The following is a 26,540-nucleotide window of genomic DNA, read 5'->3' on the forward strand; positions in this document are numbered from 1 at the left end:
ATATAAAAAAAATAATAAATTTTTCGTGTTGCCACAGGTTACATGCTTGCGAGCTTAATGAGATGTAATAATTTATTTTATTGTTTTGGGGCGCAGTATTAACCTTTTAGTTTTACCATTAGTTATGGCTCTCAAATACCACATATTATTAAAAAAACTTTTTTTTTTTCGAAAACCTCTAATTCTATTGAGAGAAATTTAATAGAAAAAAAACTAACCAAAACTAACCATAATGGGAATGAAAGAAAACATTGAATGCAGGTTCTGCCAAGAGGAGGAAACAGTGACAACACCAATGCCAATGTGAGGGCCTATCGGTTACTATCTCTAGCACTTAACTCGCTCGTTTCTATCGGTTGCACCTAATTTAACCACAGTAAACGAGTTGCAGCAGGAGCCACTGTCGAAACTATAGAGAGAGAGAAACGAATCTAGATAAGGCTCTATAGCTGTGGAGAGACTTTCAATACATTCTTTGGGTGGCAGCGATGGACGGGTCAATTGCTAACGCAACCAAATATTAATCTTAAAATTAGTTTCATCGTGGAAGAATTGACGACACTGGTGTTACCAACACACTCACTAACAACAACAACCAAGAGTTCATGTCTGTGACTGCTTTCATGCTTTCATCATAAATGGTTTTCACTTTTGAAATTGCTAACGGTTCATTTTAAGGAAACGTAACAAGCAATACATATTTGGAAAGCTCGGATATATGACATTGAAAAAAAAATCACTTATCATATCGATTGATTCCAAAGCTGAGTGGAATTTTACCTAATCAATATCACACTACAAATATTAAAATGTTGAAACCTTGAAACAAATTTAGTGGAGTAGTAGATTTTTTGTCTTTCAGCTGTTTGTGATCTGCGTACTAGAATATTTTTTTGCAAACTTCCAGATGCTTAACTTTTTTTTTTCAATCTTAATTGTGAAATATTTGGAGTGGGCAAAACATTTAACGCGAAATGCGCATTTTCAATTACTTCAAGATATGATTGGCAATTCGATAATAAACAGACGTCTACGCTTTGATACTTCATAAAACTCAAAATTTAAGATTTTTACTAAGTCTATTTACGAAAATGATCAAATCAGATAAGTCGGTAACAATATATTGACAAAAAAATCCATTTGGGTATTAGTGCTTTGTCTTAACTACCGAAAAGATGAAAGTTGTTCTTTTACTTTTCGCATGTATTATTACCGCACACGCCGGATATAGAATTCCTGCAAACTCAGCTGATTTCATTAAGGGATTACTCCCTAAATATGTATACGAGTAAGTAGACTTAGCAAATTATAAGTCTGAAATTAAGCGTTGACTAGATACGGTGCGTCCAAGTTCGAAGCATTCACAAACGAATAGAAATATAAATATATTTATCCGATGTTACTTAGAAAGGAGTTTTAATATAAATTCTTTGCATATATCGCACTTTATCCGCTCTATCTGGTGGTGCTAAATATTTATTATAAGTTTTCGTGTCTGTCCGGTCACTAATATTTTCACTTTCGTTGATGCCTGCTGAGCATTATTATTATTTTTCTTTTGCATTGTCATTTTCTTAGATACTCCTGAATATGTTATGTAATGTTTTCAAAAAATAATCAAAGAAATAATAAGAGAAACGAAAGAAGATGGTGGATAGAGTGAACACGTGGGAATGCATTTGAGGAAACGAATTTAAATTTCATTTAAAAATAAAGCTAAGGAAAAAATCGAACGATTTTACTAATTTTTGTTTTTTCATGACATCCCGCGAACTAGTTATAATGTTGTAACTTTCTCTAATTCATCAAACCGCACGATCATCCTGATATAAATTCTTAATGTGAACCCACTGTATATCTAACGATTTGTGTTATGACCTATGTATATTATGTATTTATAACCTTTTCGTCACAGAGCAACAGGTGGAACTACAAATGAAAATTACAAATGTGGTGCGAAATTTTTGATCACAAAAAGATTGAAATTCAAAATAATTTATTTCCATTTAGACTTATGCGACAAGTGACGGATATACATGATGTTGAAACTAAAATTTAATTTTCGAAAAACTACAATAACTTCAAAACGAGTAAAGACGTTAAATAATAAATGTTTGAGAAGGTTTCGAGTGGAAAAGAGTACTTCTACCTATTTACTCTGGATCAACTCCGATGTCACAAGCAAACCATTACACTACTACCAATATATACCCTAAAAAAATGCATTTTACAAAATGTGCCATGAATGTTTCGATGACTACAATCAGTTAATATCTTTACCAGATTTAATATTATTAAAATTTCTCGAAAATTAAGTTTTTCTTTCATGTATCATAACACTTGCCATCAAATTTAATGAGAAAATCTTATTTACTATTTACTTCGGGATTCCTCCTGTTGTTGAGTCGAACTTGCTAACGTTTCGCCAATCATTCTTCAGAGCTTAACTCAAACAGTTTCAGTTAAAGTCTGTTCATAGATATAAGAAAGTGACTAACTGATACGAATTAAGGAAAGACTCGGGCAAACTGTAAGAATGAAATATGGCCGAACAGGTGCTTACTTTGCTTAGAATTTAATTATTTGGGGTTTTGTTAGGAAAGATATTAAACAATATTTATTTATTTATGTACGTATTTATGTTTAAATCTAAAATAAAATTACAAATTATGTTTATTACCTACTTAAATTACTTAAAATTATTCACATCATATATCAGTATCACTATCGCTATCATCGTCTGTTCTAATTTTTATTTGTTCTATATTATTTGCAATATGGATATACGATTCTTCTGCTTTTTCTATATGTTTAACAGAATTTGTCCAACTTTGTTACGACAAATGGCAGATTTCAGTTGGTGCCAAACATATTCAATGGGATTAAATATACAGTGGTACAGTGGCCTTAAAACTGTATGCCCTAGATTTTTTGCATAATTATCACAGACGTATTTCTTTTGTAGGTTCAAGCTTTGTAGAACTTCAATTAATTACTTTTTGGTGTAATCTTCGTGAAAATAAATGTCGTTATTATACATGTAGTTTTGGATTGTTGCTTTTGTGTCACATGAGGAAGGGGTTTTAGTCAACTGTCTACTGTGATAACTTGCATTGTCTATTACGATGACGCTATTAGGAGGAATGTTTGGAACTAGTTTGTTCTTAAACCAACTTTCAAATAAATCAGCGGTGGTGTCTTCATGGTAATCCAGAGAAGCATCTTTAATATTTTTCGCAGACAGAGGAAGTCCATTTGGCATCCAACCATCTTTAGAGCCGGCACGCAAAATAGTTATTCTTTTACGTTTTTTTGATGGCGCGTTTGTTTTACACTTATCAGTTGAGTCAAGCCAATCCTTTTCCTGGGTATCATAAGTGTCAAACCAGGTTTCATCCAAGTAAATAATTGGCCTTTGTTGTTCTCTGTAAATTAAAACTTGCCTTTTGTCACTTTTATAAAATCTAAAACCCATGTGTTGAATACACTTCCATAAGGTTGTTCTGCCACATTTAACACCGGTTTCATCTTTTTCAAGCCTCCTAATTAAGATATCTGATGTAGGTACACTTTGTTCCTCGTATAACTGCTAAATTTTCATCTACATTCGAGAAAATGTCAGCATCGCTTCTTTTTTTCCTCGCAGAAATTATTATTATTCACAATTTTTCATACAGTTGATGTTGGAATTTTCGCCAATGTGGCCGTATGTTCTAAAGATGATTGCTTGTTGGCACCACGTTCAATGAGAGTCAAAAAAACATTGCTTAAAACTTCGTTAGTCTCAATAGAATAGTTTTTCTGCATTTGGGCGTGAGCATCTCCTGAGATACACTAGACTCGCACATATTTTACATAATTCGCACACGATTCAACACACGCTGTATTACACACGAAACAAGAATGATTACTAATAAATCTAAACTAAGTAGTATACCAAACCAAAGAATATTAAACACAGGTAGGTATAAAATTATTTTCTATTACGGACCACAATTTTACCTGTATTTTAATTCCGAAACTTTAGGTAAAAATCTTGTTGCATTGTATGTTAACGACCACCCTTGGATAATCCCATTGAAAAGCAATTGGTCACATCTATTAACACACATAACCTCTGGCAGGGGGAATCCAGAAGTTTTGTAAATAATGTTACAGTTGCCTGTGAAAGTTTCTTTGTAAAATTAATTGGTTTATAATCTCATCTGTTGCCTCACAAAGAATAAATTTTGGAACTCTATAAAAATATTATAAATATAAATCAAATTAAGTCTACTTTCCAAGTCAAGTGTTAGTCAATGGAGGGGAAGACTATTGAAACCATTAAAATATTAAAAACAATAAATAATTCCATTTTCGGTTCTATTTCAGTTCGAAATCTCTTACGGCTTCGTTGTTGACTGCCTTGGTCAATAATGCTGCTGACAAATTATTTGATAACATAGGAGTGTATGCTCTTAGCAACGGGCTAGATCCTATCGCTCTGGCTGACGTTGACCAAACTGTAAGTTGTTTGTCGTTGTTTTCGTTCTTTTTTATTCTCTTTACAATTTTCAAACGACATAACTTTTGTTTTCAGCTCCTTGGTAGTGGAGTTAGACTGACTGAGGGTTCGTTTAGTGGTGTGTCCAGTTTTGCAAGAAATGGAAATGTTTCAGTAACTTATTCACCCGATACTAAAGTGCTGACTCTGAGTCTGCCGATTAAATTCGACAAGCTATCCGTAAGATTATTTTTAAATTCTAAAACAAATTTTTGGCTATTTACAATTTATTCATCCATTCATATATCTATTTAAATTTAAACTATAATATGAGATATAATTTCAAGGGAAAATATAAAAACAAGTGTTTCAATACATGAGAATGAGACTATCTCTTCTATCAAATATTCAGGTCTTTATTCGTTCACGCCAGTTATGCATTTGAAATGAAAATTTCGCAGTCAACGGTCATTTGACATGACATTATAATTGAGCGAACAATTTTACTACAGGGTGGTGCTTTGTATTTTGCATGTGTAGGTGCTATGTACTTGTAGTTTAAATACACCAATTTTAAGGTTTTATTTCTATTATCTTTTGGCACGGTGAAAATCAGAAAACGACCACTGGGTGCAATAGTGGCACATCCACAAAATAATGGTTATAAGAAAATCAGTGGTTTAGGAAAATAAAAACTGAAATATTGAGATAACTCATATCAACTCTTCTACTGATTACAAAATTTAGAGTGATATGTCATTTAATTACATATTGATTTGTATTATTCTCTTTTTAAAACAAAAAATATTGATATTAACTAAAAATAGCTATTTTTTGATATGTGCCATTATTGCACGCAGTGAGTGATATGAACCTTAGAATATGTTGTTTTGACACTTAAAGATAATTGAGAAGAACTACTAATAAACCATCTAGATAGAGTGTAAAATACAAAGCTTCGGCTCATCGGCATGGATGATAAAAAATTGCATTCTCGCTTATTGAATGTTCAAATAGTCAATTAATCTAATATTCAACTTCTAGTTCTCCTATAAATACAAAGTTAGCGTGGTCTTGATATCGTACAATGGTGTGATAACAGGCACTATATCGGATGTCAGAGTAGATGTTGCTGTATCGTTCGACTTTAACACATACAAAGCCAAAGTTGAGTCGCTGAAAATGACAAACACCGGGTAAGTTATTTTTAAAGCGAAACAAAAACTTTCTTTTTTTCTGTATTTTTTTTAACAAAGGCAAATTTTAAAAAAGACCTGTACTACCTTTTTTTGTAGGCTACCGAAAATATATTTAGAAATGCACTAAAGTTGATTTTTGCTACTATTACGTAGAAAATATGGAGTCTAGTTACTATTTAAAGAATCGAATGATCAATTTATACAAGAAGAAAAGAAGTGAGGATTTCAATGCGGTCAACTAGGCTTTAATGAACTTTTTTCGTTTTATTCCTCTACGAAATTCTGAATTGCCTGCTAAAACGAAAAGTTTCATTATTTACAGTTACTTTGCCAATATAATATAGAAATCTCAGAGCTGAAAATCTTTCAAAGTGTTGTTACTATTTGTTAAATCAGATTGTGTTAAAATTATTATTCACTAAAGTGTACGAGTTACGAGTTACTTTACGAGAACTTTATTATTACTGTGTAATTTTAAAATCGGGCATTTTTGGCAAAAGAAAAATTATGTTTGATATTATTCTACTGCCTTGTATTACTCTGTTATTAGGATATACATATACTTGCTTTTATATTTAAATTTTCCGTTAATCAGCTAGATTGTTTTCGTTTCTTGTGAGCCGACTTACTCAATTTACAATTCCACATTCATTTCTTTAATTTATTATATATTTGCGGGTGTATCTATCTCACTTCATTTATGTAATGACTCCAATTTGAGTGGCGTTAAACTCGTTTTTTTTCTTAAGAATAAAAAGGAGAAACGACTTTTAATTACACTCTTCTCCAAATTTGATTCCGCCACTTTTAACTTTGCTTTTAAAGATTAATATCTTGGTTTTGATTATTTCAGTAAAATAGATGTCACATTTGATTCGGGAATCACAGGCGTCGTAATAAATATCCTCAGCGAATTGGTAACTACGGTTTTGCACCCACTTCTGGTACAAATTATTCAAAGTACTGTATTCGGCGTCGTCAACGATGTTGTTGACAGTGTCAACGACGCCATTGATGGAATATTTACTCCACCAAGCGAAGTCCCTCCATCGTTGCTTTTTTATAAATAGTTTCATTGGGCTTTGGTAACTGAATAAAACTGAATTAATTATTAAAACTTGGGTTTTATTCATAATATACACATGGTTTTTACACTACAAAAATTATGTCTATCTAGCGTACACTGTTACATTAAATTCGATTCCGTGGCCTGTAAACGAGTGCATCTCCAACGTCACGAAGGTGTAATTGACACCTCCGTATTTTACGAACACCGTTCCCCCTTTCTGTTGATTCTTTAGATTGATGGCCTTGAGGCAGAAAATTTTTCTGTTGCCGCTCCACGATGACTAGGAGAAAAAATCTGGTTAAAGAGTAGGTCTTCATGATACAAGAGGGTACAAAAATTCTTATTGTAAATTGAAATATTTCAACAACCGAGCAAAAGATGAAAAATAAACCATCCGGTTTAAATTTTTTCCCCAAATCAATATTGTCAACGACTGATACAATTTTTACCAAATATTTTTAGTTAGATATTTGAAATATTTTATTTTATTATTCAAAATGCGCCTCGTATTACGAGCTACTCCCCTCTCCGTCGAGAAAAATGTCTGTGAAAACTTAAAACAGGTTAATAGGCTTTGCTAATAGTGAGAATTTTTTTTATTTGACTGAATTATAATACATAGCATGTTTACCACACGCCTATACGTACATATACACATAAGATTAGATAAAGTCTACAATAATAATTGGTATAACAACGTAATACATAACACATAAAAACAAACAGGAATAGAAATGAAAAAAAAAAGGAAGATACCGCATCATCAAGAATCGAGTTTTAAAATTTTTAAATAGCAACTTTGTCACTTGATTTGGATTTAAGTTGTATAAACTTAGGTCAAGAGAATTTTTCATGCTTTTGGTGTATTTAAACGTCCTAGTTCGAAGCAAATTTATTTGAGGAGGAAGTGTATTTATGACTATCTGTGTGAAGTGAAAACATATTTTTTGAGTTATGAATTTCTAATACCGTGTAATGGCAGTGGCATAACCCCAAGATTCTGGAACAGCGGTTGACAATGGTCTCTATATCGTGCGTTGGATATAATTCTGATCGCTCTTTTTTGCATACAAAAAATTTTTATGGAATCTATTGACAAAATTCAATAAAAAAGAGCATAGTGGCACTAGACTAGGTAATCACTAGATAATCCTTCACGAATAAAATTTTAAATCGTCGTGACAAAAAGGTGACATTTGAGAGGCACTTTATTAAATAAGCAATATGGTCTTTCCAAGAAAGCCTATCATCCAGGACCACAACTAACAACTTCGCCGAAATATGAATTAAATTTTAGACGATTCTGTTTCCCCTTTAACAATTTCTATACTCGATTTTGATGTTTTAAACGTTGCAAACTTAACCGCAGCCACAGGGTCCATATTCCCAGAGAGATCATTAATATAAACTAAAAACAATAATGGACCCATAATGGAACCCTGTGGAACTCCGTGTATTACATTTCGTAAACTTCACATTTGATTACTGCAAAAAACTGCTTGCTTTCTATTAGGGAGATAAGAGGATAATTTTTCTGGCGCAACCGTAAGCTCCAAACCGTTAAATTCCAGAAGAAAGATTGTATCTCTGATAATTTGACTTAAAAGGAAACGGACATAGAACAATCAAATAGAACATAAAATTGAAACCGAATAAATAAATATTTACAAAACGAGATATATGAAAAATCTGATGCAATTTGCATAATCCATTAAACAAATAAGATAGTGTTAGTTTAGTCAAATATGTAAAATAAGTACCTAGAAAATGGCTTGGAGTAACTGGGTTATTTGACAGATTTCTATCCGCTCTTAGTAAGTTGAAGGATTTTTCGTAACATGTTGCCGAATAAAGTTCAGTCAGTCACGTGTGAGGTATGGAATTATTTTTTGGGGAGGTAGTGGCCAAGTACAGAGAATTTTCATGGCTCGAAACAGGACTCTTCGTACGTCTAAAACAATGCAATTTAGAGAGAGCTGCAGATGAGTGTTCAATGCCGAAGGTATTTTCACAGTCTACGCTTATTATATTTATGAAGCAATGATAATAAAAAAGATTTCGAGTTGCAGATATTTCACTGATATAGTACCAGAACATTGAATGTAAATTACCGGAGTCCCTGTTACATGTGCCTGAGATTGTACAATAAATTACCAAATAATGTAAAAGCAATTGCAAATCTAAAAGTCTTTAAGTGCACTATAAAAAAGTTACTAAGAGATGTAGAACATTACTCTCTAGAAGACTTTTTTCTGTAGTCTTTAATTACTGATTAATTAAAACATTGTAGGTAATTGAAAAGTGTAATGGAATCTAGTATCTTCTACTTTTTTACGCTGATTTCCTTTGTGTTTGATATGCTATTTTTATGTAATGCATTTGTAATACAATGTGAAATAAAGTTTATTATTGTTTTAAACTTTGAATTCATACTTAGTGCTTTGTACAAGGCGTCCGTTTTTAATTTAAATAGAATGCTATAGTATGTTCTATAAAATTCACGGAATCTTGTAGGTTTAATGAGACTATACATTGATTTATTTATATGATTAATGAAATTAATATTATTAACAGTAAATTTGTTGAAATCGTTTAATTTTCTATGTGGATACTAAAAAAAAAACGTGTTCGTGAAGCAAATATTAAAACATATTAAATAAGCGATTTTGAAAGCTCTATAAAATGGGGTGGCTGCAAAATAATTCTTTGTTCTATTGTTCTTAATTTTTTATTTAATTTCTGATTGAATTTTTTTCTAATGCAAAAAATTTAAATAACTTATAAAATGAAATATTATTGTGACCAGTAGTACTGAAGCCTAAATGGTCTTTACGAAATACTTTTTGGTGAAAAATTGGTGAATCTGATTTGAGTATTGAAATTTTTTGGCAAAGTACTGTCGTGGATAATGTTTTCACTAGTTAACTAATGAATGTTCTAGAGCAATTCGAGTGTTCGATAAGGGCATCCCAGACCACAGGTCCCCTTCGAGATTTCAATATCCGAATCGACGAATCCTGGTTATGAAAAGGAATCTCTAGGAAACTACAAATTGGCCACCATAGTCATTATGGAGACAAAAAAGAAAGGTACAGGAAATAAGAATATAAATAACTTTCGTCCATGGGCGGGAATCATAAAGCATAATAGAACAAGTGCTGGTGTATTTCTTTTGATCTACAGGAGTTGGACAAAGTGCCTGACAGGCTACCAGTGAGAGAATATTGATATATGAAAGCAGCCACGGATTTCAATGGAATAATACAAAAATGTTATCCCTAATATGTAGAAAGTTATTCAAACACAAACATAAAGGTAATAATTTGATCAATCTTGGGAAAACATTCTAAGCAATATAGCGTTACTATCCCTGCATATTGCCCCCTTTATATAGAAACAATTTAATTGAACTGGACCAAAGCCATTTTTTATATGTCATTTACTTCAATAGCGACCAAAGTATTTTATTTAAATTGTTTTTCAAATTTAATAATCACTATAATACTCGACTGTGCAAAATTATTAAAAAATAATAATTATTTAAAAAAATCATAATAAAATTCATACTCACAGTGGCATTCCTGGTGATGAAAGGATAACTTGTCTTATGAATGTAATCTCGAAATACTACAAAGTTCTCACTTGAATTAGTACAATTTCCCGATACTATTTGGTACGATTCATTACTGGCGTATAAATCGTAATTTTCCTCAAATTTGTAGGAGTCTGATGATGAGGTCAATCCTGCGAAAACTGCCAATGTACCAATTAATAAAATTAGTATACGTTTCATTTGGGAGCTGGTGGTTCACGTTATTTTTGGTGCTAGTATAGGTTTCTGTGCAAGTCGACACCAGAACTACATATTCTATTTATATATAAAATTAATTTTTTTATCTCGTTTTCCAGCTAATAGTCAACAATATTTTCTGAAACCCTTACGATAAGACTTCCAAATAAAATGATTTGGTTGACATTTCTCATAAATGGTGATAAAATATATTGTCATTGCCAACGTTTAAATATAGTGAACTCGTTCTACGAACCAGGTGTTTTGGGACGCCAGTTTCTTTTAAAATTGTGCATCTGACAGAGTGATCACAAATGCGAAATCGCCATGTGATTACTTTAAATATTAGGTTTTAGTGTCATTTATCGTATTCTTGGTATTAAAGACCTAGGAATTTTTGGTCCACTGCAACCATTATAATGACTCATTGCACGTAAGATTGCATTTTTACTCAAGTGAAGTAGAATAGAGGTGTTTTGTCATCAACAACTAATAATCAATCAGGAACTTTTATTGATACCGAGAAATAAATATTTACCAAATTTTTCCAGCTAATTTTCTAAGTAAATACTAATAGGAATTAGTATATATACATGTACTTTTGCACGATAGATGCTGTTTTAGTACACAAAAGTAGGAAGAAAAAGGCTAATATTTCGAAATGTATTGCTTGGCAATTTTCTTTGTTGCGATTTTGTCTGTATACTGCAATCCGACTGTATCACCCGAAGAAAAACTTACTCTTACCGCAGCTAGGCAGGAAATCATAGACGGAAACTGTACGAATTTGAGCGATGTTAATTTGGTAATGAGCGATCATGTTAAAAAAGCTGCGATACCTTTCATCGTCAGGGACGGTAAGGTAAGTTTTTGAAGCGGCAGAGTACCGTAAAATTTTCGTTTACAAATTGTCTCCTCTACTGTTAGTAATCCTTTTTAGACATCATGGTATGGAGACCAGAAAATTTTTTGTCTGAAGGTGGTAAATTACCACGATGATGGAACTGTCGAGGTTACAGAAGGAGGAGTGAACCATTCCTATGTGACCATCGAAATGCATTCGGCAAGGAGTCACGCGCTTGAATTTCTGGTTTCTATATATGCCAAATAGATGTTAACTCATATCCCTTGGTACAATGCAGGAAATTTAATAATAATAAAGTCAGGACTGCACCTATAATTGTCTTAACCACACCTAGTCACGATTTACTTTATGCAAATCATACAGGATGTTTTACGCTTGATGGAGACCTGGAAGTAGAAATTCGCTAAAAATTTAGTCCCGTGGGTTTTTAAGTCTCCTTTATATATTCAAAAGATTTTCAGAGTCACAGTGTTGCTCCTTATATCGAAAAGTAGTAACAAGTTTGTTTTATCTCTGCATTGTCAGTCTGTCTACTTATATCTATCTCTAGAAGTTTTGCAGATTATGATTATTTTATTATTTCATTGCAAATTGCAGTAAAAATTTCTTTTTAAATATTCAACTAACCCGGCAATAAGAATTTACATTGGGGTCTATTTCAGCTGAAAAATATATAAAATAATTAATATCTGGAAAACTGGAACTGGAAAAATAAAATAACATACAGGTTGTTCCGTTGATAAAAAATAAAAGCTTTTGCTACGTTTCGATATAAAAGGCAACACTGGGGTACTGAATATATGTAAGTCGGTTCTGTTCGCCAAAAACGTCTAATGTTCCATCAACTGTGAGATAACCTCTATTACACAAAACTTTTATAGACGTATTCTGGAAATTATATTTGAGCTCCTTACATAACTGCAAGGATGAAAAAGATCATAAAATGAAATATTTTCCAAAAAGTCTTTTGTTAAAATGAGCCAATCGAATCAAAAATATGATCAAATTTTCGAAAGAACAATAAAATACTGAATCAGTTAACGGAAGGACTAAACAACTAGCGTTATGGTGCTATCCTTTTCCAACAGTAAGTTACGGAAGTGCAACTTCAGTCAAATCACCATCTGTATATCTATATATTAATAGAAGGAAAATGACAATCTTTTTTTCCTTGCGCATCCGCCCTTTCACGTACTTATAATATAAAAATTACATTTTACATTTGAAGTGGATTGTAATCAATATCTTGGGTCGCCACTTCCGTACGTAAAATGAAATTTAATATGTATGTATATTAAGAGTGCATGTAATATAAATTCACTTTGAAAACTTCATGGTACCCGCAGCATAAATGTTTTTGAGAAATAATATATATTACATTTTTTTTGTTCATAACATTTTTCCTGCTAAATGATATGGCGATAAGGTAATATTCCATGTATGTAATATACCCCTTATAAATTTTTATGTTAAAACTTGAGAAATTCGATATTGAAGGTGTTACAAAAAAATATGTACTATATTTAAGGCCATATCCCTGCATTAGTTTTTAAAAATTTATTTTTAATTTTTTTTTACTAATCATTTCAAACATTCTTTTTTATACTTCCTTCTCTAAAATTCTAAAATACTTAACTATACACTGATCTAGCGTGCGAAAAGTATCATTTTACCAAGTTAGTTATTGTGAATTCTGACTTGCACTTGTCAGTCTGTCTATATCTATCTCTAGTAGTTTTGCAGATTATGATTATTTTAATATTTCATTGCAAATTGCAGTTAAAATTTCTTTCTAAATATTCAACTAACCCAGCGATAAGAATTTACATTGGGGTCTATTTCAGCTGAAAAATATAGAAAATAATTAATACCTGGAAAACTGGAACTGGAAAAATAAAATAACATACAGGTTGTTCCGTTGATAAAAAATAAAAGTGTTTGCTACGTTTCGATATAAAAGGCAACAGTGGGGTACTGAATATACGTAAGTCGGTTCTATTTTCCAAAAACGTCTAATGTTCCATCAACTGTGAGACACCCTCTACTACACAAAATAGACGTATTCTGGAAATTATATTTGAGCTCCTTACATAACTGCAAGGATGAAAAAGATCATAAAATAAAATATTTTCCAAAAAGTTGTTGTTAAAATGAGCCAATCGGATCAAAAATATGATCAAATTTTCGAAAGAACAATAAAATACTGAATCAGTTAACGGAAGGACTAAACAACTAACGTTATAGTGCTATCCTTTTCCAACAGTAAGTTCAGGTAAGTGTAACTTCAGTCAAATCAACATCTATATAAGGATAAAAATAGCCAATAGGAACTTGGTACCCAACTTTAGACGCAATAATGCTAACTCTAGACAAACTTTTAACTTGGTTCAATGGAAAAGCCTATGACGCTTATAATTAATTTACGGCTCTAGATCGCAAAAAATCGGTTTTAATTAGGTACATATACACTCAAGAACTGAACAAAATGGATACTTTGATACTTATAATTTTAACTACTGAGTCATTAGGATGGCGACTTTCTAAGGATATCTCAATGGGTTTATGGGCTTTGAAAACTTACAAAACGTTTAGGAGGCAGGCATTGGGCGAATGATCCTGGTAGTCGTGCCCAACAGTTTTCTGTGAAACGCAATGAATTGAGGCAGGCATGTTATATCGTCTACCATTTGTCCTACATTTATAAAGAAGAAGCCGAGTAGTTGGTCTCTATGGATATTTGCACCTGAATATTCGCGTATGATGGATTATGATCATTAGTTGAGCAGTTTTCATTTTGGCGCCTGCATAGCTACACGGTTACTGCACAAAAACCAAAGTAAGTTTTGGATAATACTATAATGCCTTGTGTTTATTAGTTACAAGGAAGAATCACCTCCTAACCTTGTTTTATATGAGGAATATACTCAATTATTTGTGTATAAAACAATGCAGTAGGGCAACAGTAGTAAATAAAAGTCCTTCTTTTATCCACTGTTAACTTTGGTATAAAAATAGTATGTTCAGTCGAAAAGATCAAATAAAACGTAAAACGGGGGAACATGGAATAGGGCGATACGAATTTCTAAAACAGTTGGTTAATGAATTTGCTGCAACGAAGAGCTTTGGTTAGTTACTATTTAGCGTTTTGTTTGTTTCCTGTTAGTTAACTAGTTATCGAGAAGGTCGTTAGGTTCTTATATTTTTTATTTTATGACGTTGAATGTGTGTTGTTACCTAAGCTGAATGATGTTTATGCTTTTTTTAAATTTCAGAGGCTCAAAGACAAACACTTGCCAACCTCGCAAATTTTGCCTATGATCCTGTAAATTATGAATACATTAAACAACTTCATATAGTGGATCTATTTTTGGCACAACTCTCTGAAAATTCTGAAGAGCTCATACATTTCGCCCTAGCAGGATTGTGCAATATAATATGTGGTAAGAACTGTTATTAGTTATAGTTTCTATCATACCTATAATTTCCGGTTTTAGATCCGGAAAGCAGAGAATACATCATTTCACTTAATGGAGTATATTTAATTTCAAAGTATTTGCTCCATGAGAATGAGGACATTGCTTTGAATTCAATTACAACCTTGTTTTATCTTTTTGAATCAAAAACGGTAAAAATTCCTGAAAGTTTGTTACCACGAATTCAGCAGTATGTAAATAATGCTAATATCAGATACCACAATCTAGGAAAAATTTTTGTGGATACATACTACCCTTCAGATGTAATGGCTGATTTACAATGATGTTTTATAGATTGATGATAAGGTCCTTATCTTGCAAAACTGTTGTTCTGGGACAAGAAGCCTGTCTCACCAAAACAATAACGCTTAGAGATGTACAAAAGTTTGTAGATATAAGCGGTGACTCAAATCCTATACATTTGGCAACAAATGGAAATAGAGTAGTGGTACATGGTGCTTTTCTAAATGCGATCATTTCGAGAGTCATTGGGACCAAATTGCCTGGCCCTGGAACACTGGTGGTCAGGCAGAATCTAAATTTTCCCAATAAATGTTATGTTGGTGACACAATTGAAGCTTCTGTTCGTGTGGAGGATATTAGGAAGATAATTAAAGTAAGTTTTAAGTGCCAGGTCAAAACAGAAAGTAAAGTTGTGCTCTATGGAGATGCATATTTAGTGAGAGATAAAAGTTAACTGTGTGTACATATATTTGTTGTTTGTTTTTGTGTTTACTACTTGCCTTTTAATAAAGAAAAGGGTGTGAATTCCTTTGGAATTCATAAACGTTGGTTATGGAACAACCCATTTTGGCTTAGATACATTATTATTAAACTGTACTTACATTCAACACTTGATAGGACATGAGAGCAGAAGCAATAAAAAGCTTTGGATAATTTGTAAATCTAGAGAATAATTCGCATTTTGCTATGAGGCATGGCGACCGCAAATGTTTCAGTTTTCAGTAAAATTCCATGTGGAAGTTTTTTCATGTTTCATTAATAATAGAATACGCGTTTAATACAGATTTAATAAAAGGAAAATAATATCTTTTTTCCTTGCGCATCCGCCCTTTCACGTACTTATAATATAAAAATTTCATTTTACATTTGATCATCAATATCGTGGGTCCTTGCGCATTCGCCATTTCCGTACTTAAACTGAAATTTAATATGTATGTATATCAAGGGTGCGTGTAATACAAATTCACTTTGAAAACTTCATAGTACCCGCAGCATAAATGTTTTTGAGAAATAATATATATTATAATTTTTTTGTTCATAACATTTTTCCTGCTAAATGATATTGCGCTAAGGTAATATTCCATGTATGTAATATACCCCTTATAAATTTTTATGTTAAAATTTGAGAAATTCGAAGGTGTGAATTCTGACGGACACTTCAGCGAATGTATTCGTTTCACTCTACAAAAATGTAGCTAAAAACTAAAGGTCCTAAGAAAAGTATAGTATGCAACGTGTTTGGTAAGCTTTGTAGGTTTATTAAGCACTCGCTCCGCTACGCTCCGCTCCTGCCAATTAAACTCGTGCTTCAAATGCCGTTTACCACACTTGTTGCATAATACAATATACTATGGTCGTTATTGTTGAAAATTATTTGTAGTAGTAAAGTTGTTCTAGTAGCTCCTTATTTCAGCCCGAAGTTGATTAGCATCATTAAGTTCAGAAATAACCTGCGGGCAATTCGTTTAAAGGTTAATGGAGTTAAAAAATCCAATTACCAAAACTTATTAAAATTAATATGTTTAACCTTTCGTAAGAGCTCAATTTCTACCCCATTTTAGATTTAGAAAAAGTGTGTTAATTGGTGCCGTAGAAGATTGTCAACGTGGCTACTTCGCTTCAAAGATTTTTTTCAATCTTTTACTATGATACTTGTCGAAATACCCTGTATATTTTCTATGGTGTCCTTGCAACAGAAGTTCCGCCATGAGTGGGTCAACCCCGACTAATTTCTCACTTTTCTTTTCGTTTAACCCGGCCAGGCGGCCCCCAAAGTTTTTACTATGATACTTGTCGAAATACCCTGTATATTTTCTATGGTGTACCTGTAAGACAAGTTCCGCCATGAGTGGGTCAACCCCGACTAATTTCTCACTTTTCTTTTCGTTTAACCCGGCCAGACGGCCCCCAAAGTTTTTACGCACGTCCATTTTATCGGACCACGATCACAAAGTAATTTGTGAGGCTTCGGTCCGCTGTCTGGACATCGTCTACGGACCGTGCATTTAATGAAGGGATGGGGTTGATTCCTTTATGTAAAGATATACGCTTCAGAAATCACAATAAGTTACGGTCGTTGAATAGACGCGACGGGATGGTGTACAACCTTTTTCTCTTGTTTGATACACGCAATACGAACTTTAATACTGTAGGCACTCCGTTATGGGCCTATCAAAACGGGGCTGAATAAAATAAATGTCGTTCCGTTTGTTTATACATGGTTAATAAATTAAATTATTATTTTCTACTCCCTATTCTAAAATTCACTGGTAATCAGGTTTGTGGTAAGTGTTACTTTAAAATATCACTTTTGGCATTTCTAATACTATAGTCACGGGTTTGGGAACAGACGGATGTTTTCAGTAGATTATTACGCACTCAGTGAGTGTATTCGTGCTGTTTTGCAAAAATTTCACACTTTTATGAACTTCTTCAGGTACTCATTTATTAAAAACTCGCTCAGTTGCGCTCCGCTAGTGCCAAAACAAATTAATTAGAAAAGTGTCGTTTGTCGTTTACTTATTGCTTAGAGTATTTTTACAACACAATTTTAAAAAAGTACTTTAATAAACGAGAAGTTCATATTTACAAAATGCATGTAAAATATATTTTATAAATCTAGTTTTACAATGATTGATGCAAGAACTGTCTAGGCCTATTTAAATTTACCCTCAAATTAAACGCCATTCCAATAGGCTGAGATAATATGTCATGGCAGAACACAAAAGGATTGCTTTTAAGTGTATATGTGTGTATGTGAAAGTGCTGCATAAAACTTTATACATTCATATAACTTAAATTTGACTCGATCGTGTAATTACATTATTAAAAACTATGTTTACACTTTATCATCTTTTATCTATATTTAATGTAATAATGCACTTGTAGAGGTAAATTTACATTTTGAAATTTCTCATGAGTATCTGTAATTACTGTAGAGGTAAATTTACATTTTGAAATCTCTCATGAGTATGTGTAATTACTTTCTTCAGACAAGATATGATTTTGCACATAATTGTGGGTCATACAAGTGGCAAATAATCTATCGTGTTGTTGTATATTTTACTGTTCTGGTGCAATAACACTTGACAGTAAATATTAATAATTATAATAGCCGGTGCCTACTTACTTTAGGTGACAAATTGACAACAGTTACGCATTCAGTTATGAATTAAAGTTGAAAAAGACGCTGTAAATAATAACATTAAAACACGTATAAGCATTATATTGCTGAAGTACAATCGCAAATTGATAAACTTCTCTTCAGTCTTATACTTACTAGATAAACTGTATAGAGAGAGCCCAGCCACATCCGTAAAAACATCAACAAATTCTCGGTAGGTCCTCAGGATATTCTTCAAGTGAATTGCGCTAGACGTTTTAAATCTCTCTTTCATTTTAACAGTTCTTCAGTCACTTGTTTCGTTGCGCTCCGCTCATGTCATATCCAACTCGTGACTAAAATTGCTTTTATTAAAATTCTTGCTATTAGCAAACGCGCATCTTTAAAGAGGCAATGTTGACTTGGAAGATCCGATGAAGGCTTTGGAGCTCAGTTTGCCGAGATATTGAACATTTAAATGTTTAGTATTTCCCACGTTCTATTTTCATTATTATGATAAAAATAATGTTTCTGATGGTATTAAAAAATGTGTAAATTAATAATTTAAATAAATAGACAAAAATATTTTGTGTAATCAAGTTTTTCTAAATTAACTAAAATTTGTATTGTTTTAGGAATTTCCTTAAATATTAATTGCGTTCGCAGTTAGACAATATAACAAAAAGTCGGATTTACCATAAAATTCGATTATTTTGTGGTTTAAATTGGTAAACACGTAATTGTTTTTAGCATTTGTTCAACGGCGCAAAACTGATTTTAATTGGGTTTTCCAAAACAAACCGATACACGTTAACAAGTACCAAAACTATTTGCTACATGCGGACACGCTTTATTTGCATTTTCTGTTATGAAAGTTAATCATTAGCTAATGTTTCAACTTTTTGATTTTTTTTCAATTTGTCATTTTGCGTTTGTTAAATTTTGTCATGGTGTTAAAGCGCCGTTGAGTAAGCCCATTGGAAATAACACAATTCTGATGGTCACCTTTAGGGTCACGCCGCCGTTAAACTTTCTCAAGTTTAAATTTAGAAACCGAATAAAAAAAAAGCACCATATGGGTTTTAATTGTTTTTTAACCTCTCTTAACAGAATATTTTCGCTTTTGGTTCTTTTGAACTATCGAGAAATTAAATTAAAATATAATTGCAAAGTTATTTGCGAGCATCGCTACCCTGTAAGCTTCCATTGTCGTTCTTCTATAAACATTCATTTTATTCCAAAAGCATACAATATAGAAAAATTGTTTTAGTGTAGCATACATTTTAAAAATAATTTCAATTATAGAGAGTGCCGATGAATAAATATATAAAATTCTAAATGGTACCACGTATATTTTGGCTTATTATTTCTCCAAGAGAGATTTGTATTTTTTTTAAATTTTATTGTGAGGTAGCCAATTTATTGGCAAAAAGAGAAAATATTAAAAAAACTGCTTTCCTATTATTTTCTACTATCTTTCCATTCGCGGCCTTTATAATATCAGGAATTGACCTAAATATAGTCATATGTTGTTGAGGATCCGGTAAAAAAGTCTTATCGACTTGGCGAACTTTAAACTAATTTTGTAAACGGACAATGAGGTTTTAACTACTTTATCGTTTTCAGCTATTACCCCTACATCACTTTTCTTAAAATATAATTTACTCTATTTAATATCATTACTAGACATGTTCTTTTAGTTGTTCGTTAATAGATATATGGAAAATATATCACAAAAACATGTAGGGTGGCGCAATAGTAAGGTAAATTACTATAATTCACTTATTTACCATTGCATTTAGGTCACGAGTTTATTTGGTACGAGCGGAAAGCAGCGGAGCGAGTGTTTAATGAACGAGTAAGTTAAAAAGTTTACCAAACGTGTTGCATACTATACTCTCTCTACGATCGTTAGTTTTCGGGTACATTTTTTTTTGTAAAACAACATGAATACATTCACTGACATGACCGTCAGAAATGACAAACGTCAGAATTCAAGCCGTGCGGTAAAATCTCCGGAATTGTCCGAAGGCGCTCGGATCCGTGGGACAAGAAACTCGCATGGTGAAATGACGCTTTCGACACCCTAGATCGCTGTATAATTTTACAGAAGGGAGAAAAAAACATTTTTGTTGTGAAAAATAGAAAAAAAAATTCTTATGATCTGTTATTCTGCTGGATTTATATATATATATATATATATATATATATATATATATATATATATATATATATATATATATATATATATATATATATATATATATATATATATATATATTTAAAGGGGTTTTCCAAATCCTTGCCTATTTTTTTTAATTATTCATATACATGAATGCGGTTACTTATTACCGGTACATACGATAAGTCCACCTAATATGTTAGTAACTTGATTAAAATTAATAATAGGAAAAAATCTTTAAATGATAAATAAGGAAGATATACACACACTGTGCTCTCCCCTATTTGTATAGCCGCTTAAACTGTTTAATTCCTGTAATCCTGTACATATTTTCAAATAGCCTGCTACTTTAATAAATTAATTGTAGTGATTTGAGGAACCCTTCAAGAGAAAATAATATGTTTTATAGTATTTTAAATTTCATTAATAATTAATTTAATAAAACCATTTAGAATGTTATTTTGGTAAAACACTTAACCATAATTAAAAGCATAACTAGTAATAACTGGTCAACTTTGACGATGTCTCAATGTCAGATTCGCGGGTTTCCCAGTTAAATTCTAAATTTAATCATGACTTTGGAAAGTTACATTCAAATTTCGCGGTGATCAAATTTCTTCTCCAAATTTTGAGTGGATTACGAAATATTTTTAAATTTCTTTCTCGTGCGGCCTTAAAGCTGTGGTCATGGTGTTACTCGTTGACATTACAATGGTCATCGTCCGAGTCACTATCTAAACAACGTTGCCACTCATTGCCCTCATTAAATCTTTACTACGCTCGCCAAAACTGACTTCCAAAAACTAGTATGTACCTCTTGATTGAGAAAGGGATCGATCGACTTCCGCACAATTAATGGCTATATTGTATAAATGAAGTCATTAATCATCCGAAATTTGGTTTTGCGAGGGTTTTGCCAATTTTTATACGTAGCAATAACAAAAATAAAGACTGGATTGTTGTTGCCAATGAAATAATAAAATTACAAAAAAACAAATAACAAGAAAGTATATTATTATTATATAATATTAAGACACATTTTTGTTCAATGAGTAGCTGCCGTGGCGTTGTTCCAGATCTCTAATATTTGTAGTAATTTCACCTCATCAGCGTAAGATTATAATGAAAAAACAAACAGAAGTACCGATATAATAATTTTTGTGAATCCTCTGTTGAAACACGTAATAATCTGACAACACCGTCCTGGGGGTACGTACGTGAGCGCGCGGGGGGTGACACGCACTGTAGATACGGCGGGTCGACAACCGGGCAACCCTGTTAGTACTGCCAACTTAATAGAAGACCCGTCTCTCCGCTTCGCCGTCGACTAGTACCAATAAGAAAGTTTCCAACCAGCAAGGGCGCGTTACTTGTATTTCGAGTTTTAAGCTTGTTACATTTTGCTGCATTTTTGAAACGCCTCAAATAGGGATAAATTTAAATAATTTTAGCTTGTGTTCCTTTTATAGAAAAAACCATGGCCATGACGCCCAAATAATGCCAGTCTGTTAAAGTCATATATTTGATTATATCATAGCTTCTCCCTTGGGCAAATATTGTTTATTTTTAAAATGGAGAAAGATTTCCGTAAAGATAAAATATATAATGATTAAGTTAATAAAAGATGGCTTTAAGGATGACTCATGGTTAAAACCTTCTTATAATATTTGATATTTGAACGCGTAATGAATTAAGTAATCGACTGATATTGATATTTTTTTATATTAGGTTAAAATATTGGCTATATACAGGGTCCCCCATAATATCGCAATGTTTTTTTTATTTTAAGTGATGGGAAGATTTTTAATGTACGTACTGCTATTTTCTGTTACAGGCTACTGTAATAACATTTCCAAATCTTTTGGCTTCCACCTGCAAAAGTTGTTGAAACTGCTTCGGTTTAGCTCTGAAGAAGGCAACAGTATGAAAGCTCAAAAAGTGACACAGGAGGAATCCAGAAGGTTTTTTGTAAATAGAAAATTTTTAAAATGTTTTTATATCATTGAAATCTTCGCGTTTTCAAGTTGAATTTTTCGAATTCATGTCTGATATAAAATGTACTTTTAAGCGCAAGTATTTAAGTTTTCTACATATCCACTGTTAAACATTTAAACATTCGTTAAGACGCATTACTCAATAACTGCTGAATTATGACGTCACATGTATGATGCACTATATTAAAAAATAGTGTGTGCACTGTGCATTAAAAATTGTGTCGTTTAAACTCTTTGCGTTTAAGGCATACGCGAGGGTATACGAAAGTATTAATTTGCCTAATTATCCGTTACGCCCATATACTTCTCTAAATAGTCACCTTAAGTATTTAATGACATATTTAATAGAGCTAAGGATATATCTGACTCACTGATGTTAAATTTAGGTGGTATTAGGTTCTCAAGATTAGACAATTTTCTTGAATGTTTATTATTAGACAAAATAGAATTTGAATTTAAAACTGGATTACTCTATTCAGTTGTGAAGTACTGAAGTAGCAGTTGCATGGGATTTTCTTAAATCAAAATTACATAAAATCTAAATCCTGAACTGGGGCTTTTTGATCAAAATGCAAGGGTTTTTGTTTTTAAAACTTACTACTTTGGTTAACTTTGGTGCGTTTAACCTTTTTAAAAATTATATAAAAAATTTCTTAATTTAACTTCGCTGATAAAAATATGTAGTTGTTTCGTTTATTATTTATTTAAAAGCATGTCGTACTTTGACACTAGAAACAATGGAAGGGTAAGACGTGTTTTTAAAATTTTAACATTCGCATGCGGCCGCCACCCACACATTGATACTCAAAAATAATTGTTGCTTGGGACCGTGTTTGACATTTTTAAAGGTCATTTTTACGACGAAAAATGTCATCAGCTTTTTAAATTAACGTTTTGACAAATGATACTGCAGGTTTCGTGTGTTTCTTCTATCAACTATATTTAACCGAGTATCTCAGAGATTGGACGAATTTTTCAATTTGAATATATTAAAAAGAATCCCACCAGCCAACCAACCAACGTTTCGACCTTATTTTCAGATATTTAACATTAGCTTGATGATGGGTCTAATTTAGGGTTGATCTTACTATTTGTAATGTTTTTTTCTAAACTATCCATTACTCTTTACATTAACTTTAGATTTTTAGAAAATCCGATTTTCTGGTGGAGTAAAGTGGCATAAGACTAAAATCTAGGTCATCATACGAAATTTCAAAATTCTCGACCCATGATTCGTCAATTTATTTTTTAATTTTTCAACGTTGTTACCCTTATTAGAAAAGTTGTTGCAAATGAAGTCCGTAAAAAAAGTTTCAATATTTACCTAACTGTTGCCATAAAACTATTTTTGGAAATACGGAAAAGTAGTGTGCGACAGCTTAAGTAAACAATATATTCTAATAATCTAATTTAAAATTCGTCCAAACAGTTTACTTTTAGTTTCCAAGTGGTTTTTTATTTCTAAAATTTAAAAAAATATATAACAAGCTGCGTTCACATAGTCAACCGCTTACTTTTTTGGAAATATGTGCAATTCTGTAGCGCTTATCACCCACCAACTTATGCAAATCAGGTTGGCATATCTACATATTGTTCTCCAACAACGAAAAAAAGGTCAACAAAAATGAATAATAAAAGTACGGGATTTGTGGGAACGGAAGTCATGCACAGAATGTTAACAAGTTATCTGGTCCATCGTTTAAATAAGCGCGCTGCTTGATTTGGACGTTAAAATTTGCGCAAGCAAAACTGCTAATTAATTAAATTTTGGGCGGATGCAGTACTTATAAAGATGGCCGTCGATAATGGTCGCTTAATTGTGCCCCTCAACAATTTCTGTACTGTTCGGATTAAGAATATTATCGAATTGTGAATTGTTATTATAATCGATTCAACGTTAAAAGTTTAGGAAGCAGTCGAGGTCTATCTAAGCATCACTAATATACGATAAATTTTGGCACAAAAGATTTACAAAGATATTTTTTATATTGGCATAGTTATTTCATGCGTGTAAAAGTTGTTTTTATGGGATGCGATATTTACATTCCCCTACACTAATCTTTTGTTCAACGCAAAAGCAAGAAGTCCTATATTTTATTAGTGTTAAAAAATCATTAATCAATGTGCTTCTGTGGGATTAAAAAGGTGAATGTATTTTTTCTTCAACACCCGTTATGTTATTAACTCTCACTAAAGTTGGCGATTTTTGAACCCCCACTGTGCGTTTTAGTAAATAATATTTCCACCCCATATCGCTTTACACAAGTTACAGTTGCCTCATATCAGTTGGTTGTTAAAACAGATCCTGTTTACCAAAGATAAGAAACAATAACCCCGACCCTCGCCTAATACGCTATCCACTTCGTATGCCATATTTAATATTTTACTTATGCATTATTGGTTTCGAAACCGTTTATGACAAAAACTATATATTTCGCTTTTTAAATGAATTATAAAATTAGTTTACTATTTTACAACCACCTCTATTTGGAAAAGGATATGTAGATTTGCCCTTCTTTTAATTAAAAAACTGTACGAGTGGTAAATGTGGAAAGGTTGCAACTTGGCAAAAATAACCGCAATTTTTGCGTGGAACCTCGATAGAAACGGAATACATCTAACCATGGCTTTTGTAGCTTATGTTTAGATTTTTCTGGGTTTCTTTTGGTTGTACATTCCTTTTAGCAACTACATTTGGATACATGTCCACCACATTCTATCTATCCAAAACTAATCAAAATTATTTTGGAAAAGTGTCGTATAAATGGAAAAAATGCATGTCTCGAAAGAATGTTTTAAAAAATTGATGAGTTGAAGGAATTGTTTTAAGGATCAAACGTTATGAAAACCTTGATGTCGTAGTAAACTTACAATCTAAAACTGGTCTTAACAAACAAAATCAGTATCTGTTTATATAGAAGTCGTGATTATTAAGGCTAAAACCGCCAATTGAAATTTGCCTTTAGCTACAATTATTAATTCAATAATCATAAATGAGAAGGAACACAATTTAATTAAAGACAAAAGTATTTAGACCCCGTTAATTCGTTATGTGCTGGCTTTCCCGTTCACGTATTTACACAAACAATAGAGGTTTGAGAGAAAGAAATAGACAATTTTCAAGAGTAGTTACTATTTTCTAATATTGCTATTAAACTAAACCAAAACTAATAATACTATTGCAATCAGAGAAGACAATTTTTAAAACCTTTTAGAACCTCGGCAGATGATTTGAACCGACGTTCGGATGGTTTTCAATTACTCAGCACCTAAAGTTACTTCAAGTTACTAGTTTTCCGCGCATTTGTAAAAAAACAGTTGTTTTAGAGCTTGAGAAAATATCCTGTATTTATAGGGCAAGCAAATGGAAATATCTGACGTTTATGCTCCTTGATTTGTTTGTTCAGTGTTGAAATATTTTTGTTGTACTAAAAACTATGTACTAATTCTCAGTGCTTTATCAAAGTCGACCTTTTTTTTTGATAATTATCTTTGTTTTGCATTGAATTAAATCGTTTCCAGCAGGTGCTCTTAAGAACTAACCCAAACTTAATATACGACTAGGGAATTTTTTTTATATTTATTTTTTTCTATAATACGCCTAAGGATTTCAAGTCCATATCTGAACATTATTTTGCAAAGCCTATTTCTAACCTGCTTTGACACATGTTATTTTCTTTTGTTTTGTTGTTGTTGATACTAATATATATCGCATTAAAGTGTTTCTAAGGATGTGTCAACATACAGGTTCTTGTTGTTAGTCCACATTTGGGCGAGTTTTGGCATATTGTTATTATGCGAGTATTAACTTTTTTTTGAACGTTATTCGAAGTTGGGTGATTATTTCCACGTACGTTGTACTATACCTGCCACTAAAAGTTTCCTATAGTGAAGCATTCTTTGCCTAAATGAAATATTTCACTCGCCCGTAGAAATTTAGGTCAGTCTTTTTCAATTTTGTGTTTCTATTGAAAATATAATAGGTCAACCAACAAGGTTAGCTTACTCAGATTGTAAAAGAATGATTGGTTTGTATCATCAAAGGATCACATAGGTACTGTGACCTGAAATTCGCTTTGTATTTGGTATCCAAGTGCAAGGGATTTCCAAATTAGAGTTGGGCTTTTAACAATAAGTGC

The 26,540-nt window shown here is 32.2% G+C and overlaps 4 protein-coding genes across 4 annotated transcripts; 3 read left to right on the forward strand and 1 right to left on the reverse strand.

Moving 5' to 3' along the window:
- The first annotated feature begins 1,094 nt into the window (after positions 1 to 1,094).
- On the forward strand, positions 1,095 to 6,799 carry LOC132697206 (uncharacterized). The gene is made up of 5 exons (XM_060662514.1): positions 1,095 to 1,288; positions 4,372 to 4,504; positions 4,580 to 4,723; positions 5,528 to 5,679; positions 6,536 to 6,799. Exons 1-5 carry the CDS (start codon positions 1,176 to 1,178, stop codon positions 6,750 to 6,752), a joined length of 759 nt encoding a protein of 252 aa, XP_060518497.1. The 5' UTR covers positions 1,095 to 1,175; the 3' UTR covers positions 6,753 to 6,799.
- Positions 6,800 to 6,801: 2 nt separating this feature from the next.
- Positions 6,802 to 10,675, reverse strand: LOC132697207 (uncharacterized). The gene is made up of 2 exons (XM_060662515.1): positions 10,323 to 10,675; positions 6,802 to 7,031 (listed from the first exon to the last, which is right to left on the reverse strand). Exons 1-2 carry the CDS (start codon positions 10,542 to 10,544, stop codon positions 6,852 to 6,854), a joined length of 402 nt encoding a protein of 133 aa, XP_060518498.1. The 5' UTR covers positions 10,545 to 10,675; the 3' UTR covers positions 6,802 to 6,851.
- A 446-nt stretch (positions 10,676 to 11,121) lies between these two features.
- Positions 11,122 to 12,746, forward strand: LOC132697208 (uncharacterized). Its single transcript, XM_060662516.1, has 2 exons — positions 11,122 to 11,403; positions 11,482 to 12,746. Exons 1-2 carry the CDS (start codon positions 11,203 to 11,205, stop codon positions 11,650 to 11,652), a joined length of 372 nt encoding a protein of 123 aa, XP_060518499.1. The 5' UTR covers positions 11,122 to 11,202; the 3' UTR covers positions 11,653 to 12,746.
- A 1,567-nt stretch (positions 12,747 to 14,313) lies between these two features.
- LOC132697286 (armadillo repeat-containing protein 7) lies at positions 14,314 to 16,006 on the forward strand. The gene is given in 4 exon segments (XM_060662651.1): positions 14,314 to 14,531; positions 14,679 to 14,846; positions 14,901 to 15,156; positions 15,159 to 16,006. Coding segments are annotated over 4 exon segments (951 nt in total). The 5' UTR covers positions 14,314 to 14,422; the 3' UTR covers positions 15,577 to 16,006.
- Positions 16,007 to 26,540: the final 10,534 nt, after the last annotated feature.

This window comes from Cylas formicarius, unplaced genomic scaffold (assembly GCF_029955315.1).
Source record: "Cylas formicarius isolate icCylForm1 unplaced genomic scaffold, icCylForm1.1 PGA_scaffold_1__22_contigs__length_36826433, whole genome shotgun sequence".
In the NCBI taxonomy this organism is placed as follows: Eukaryota; Metazoa; Arthropoda; class Insecta; order Coleoptera; family Brentidae; genus Cylas; species Cylas formicarius.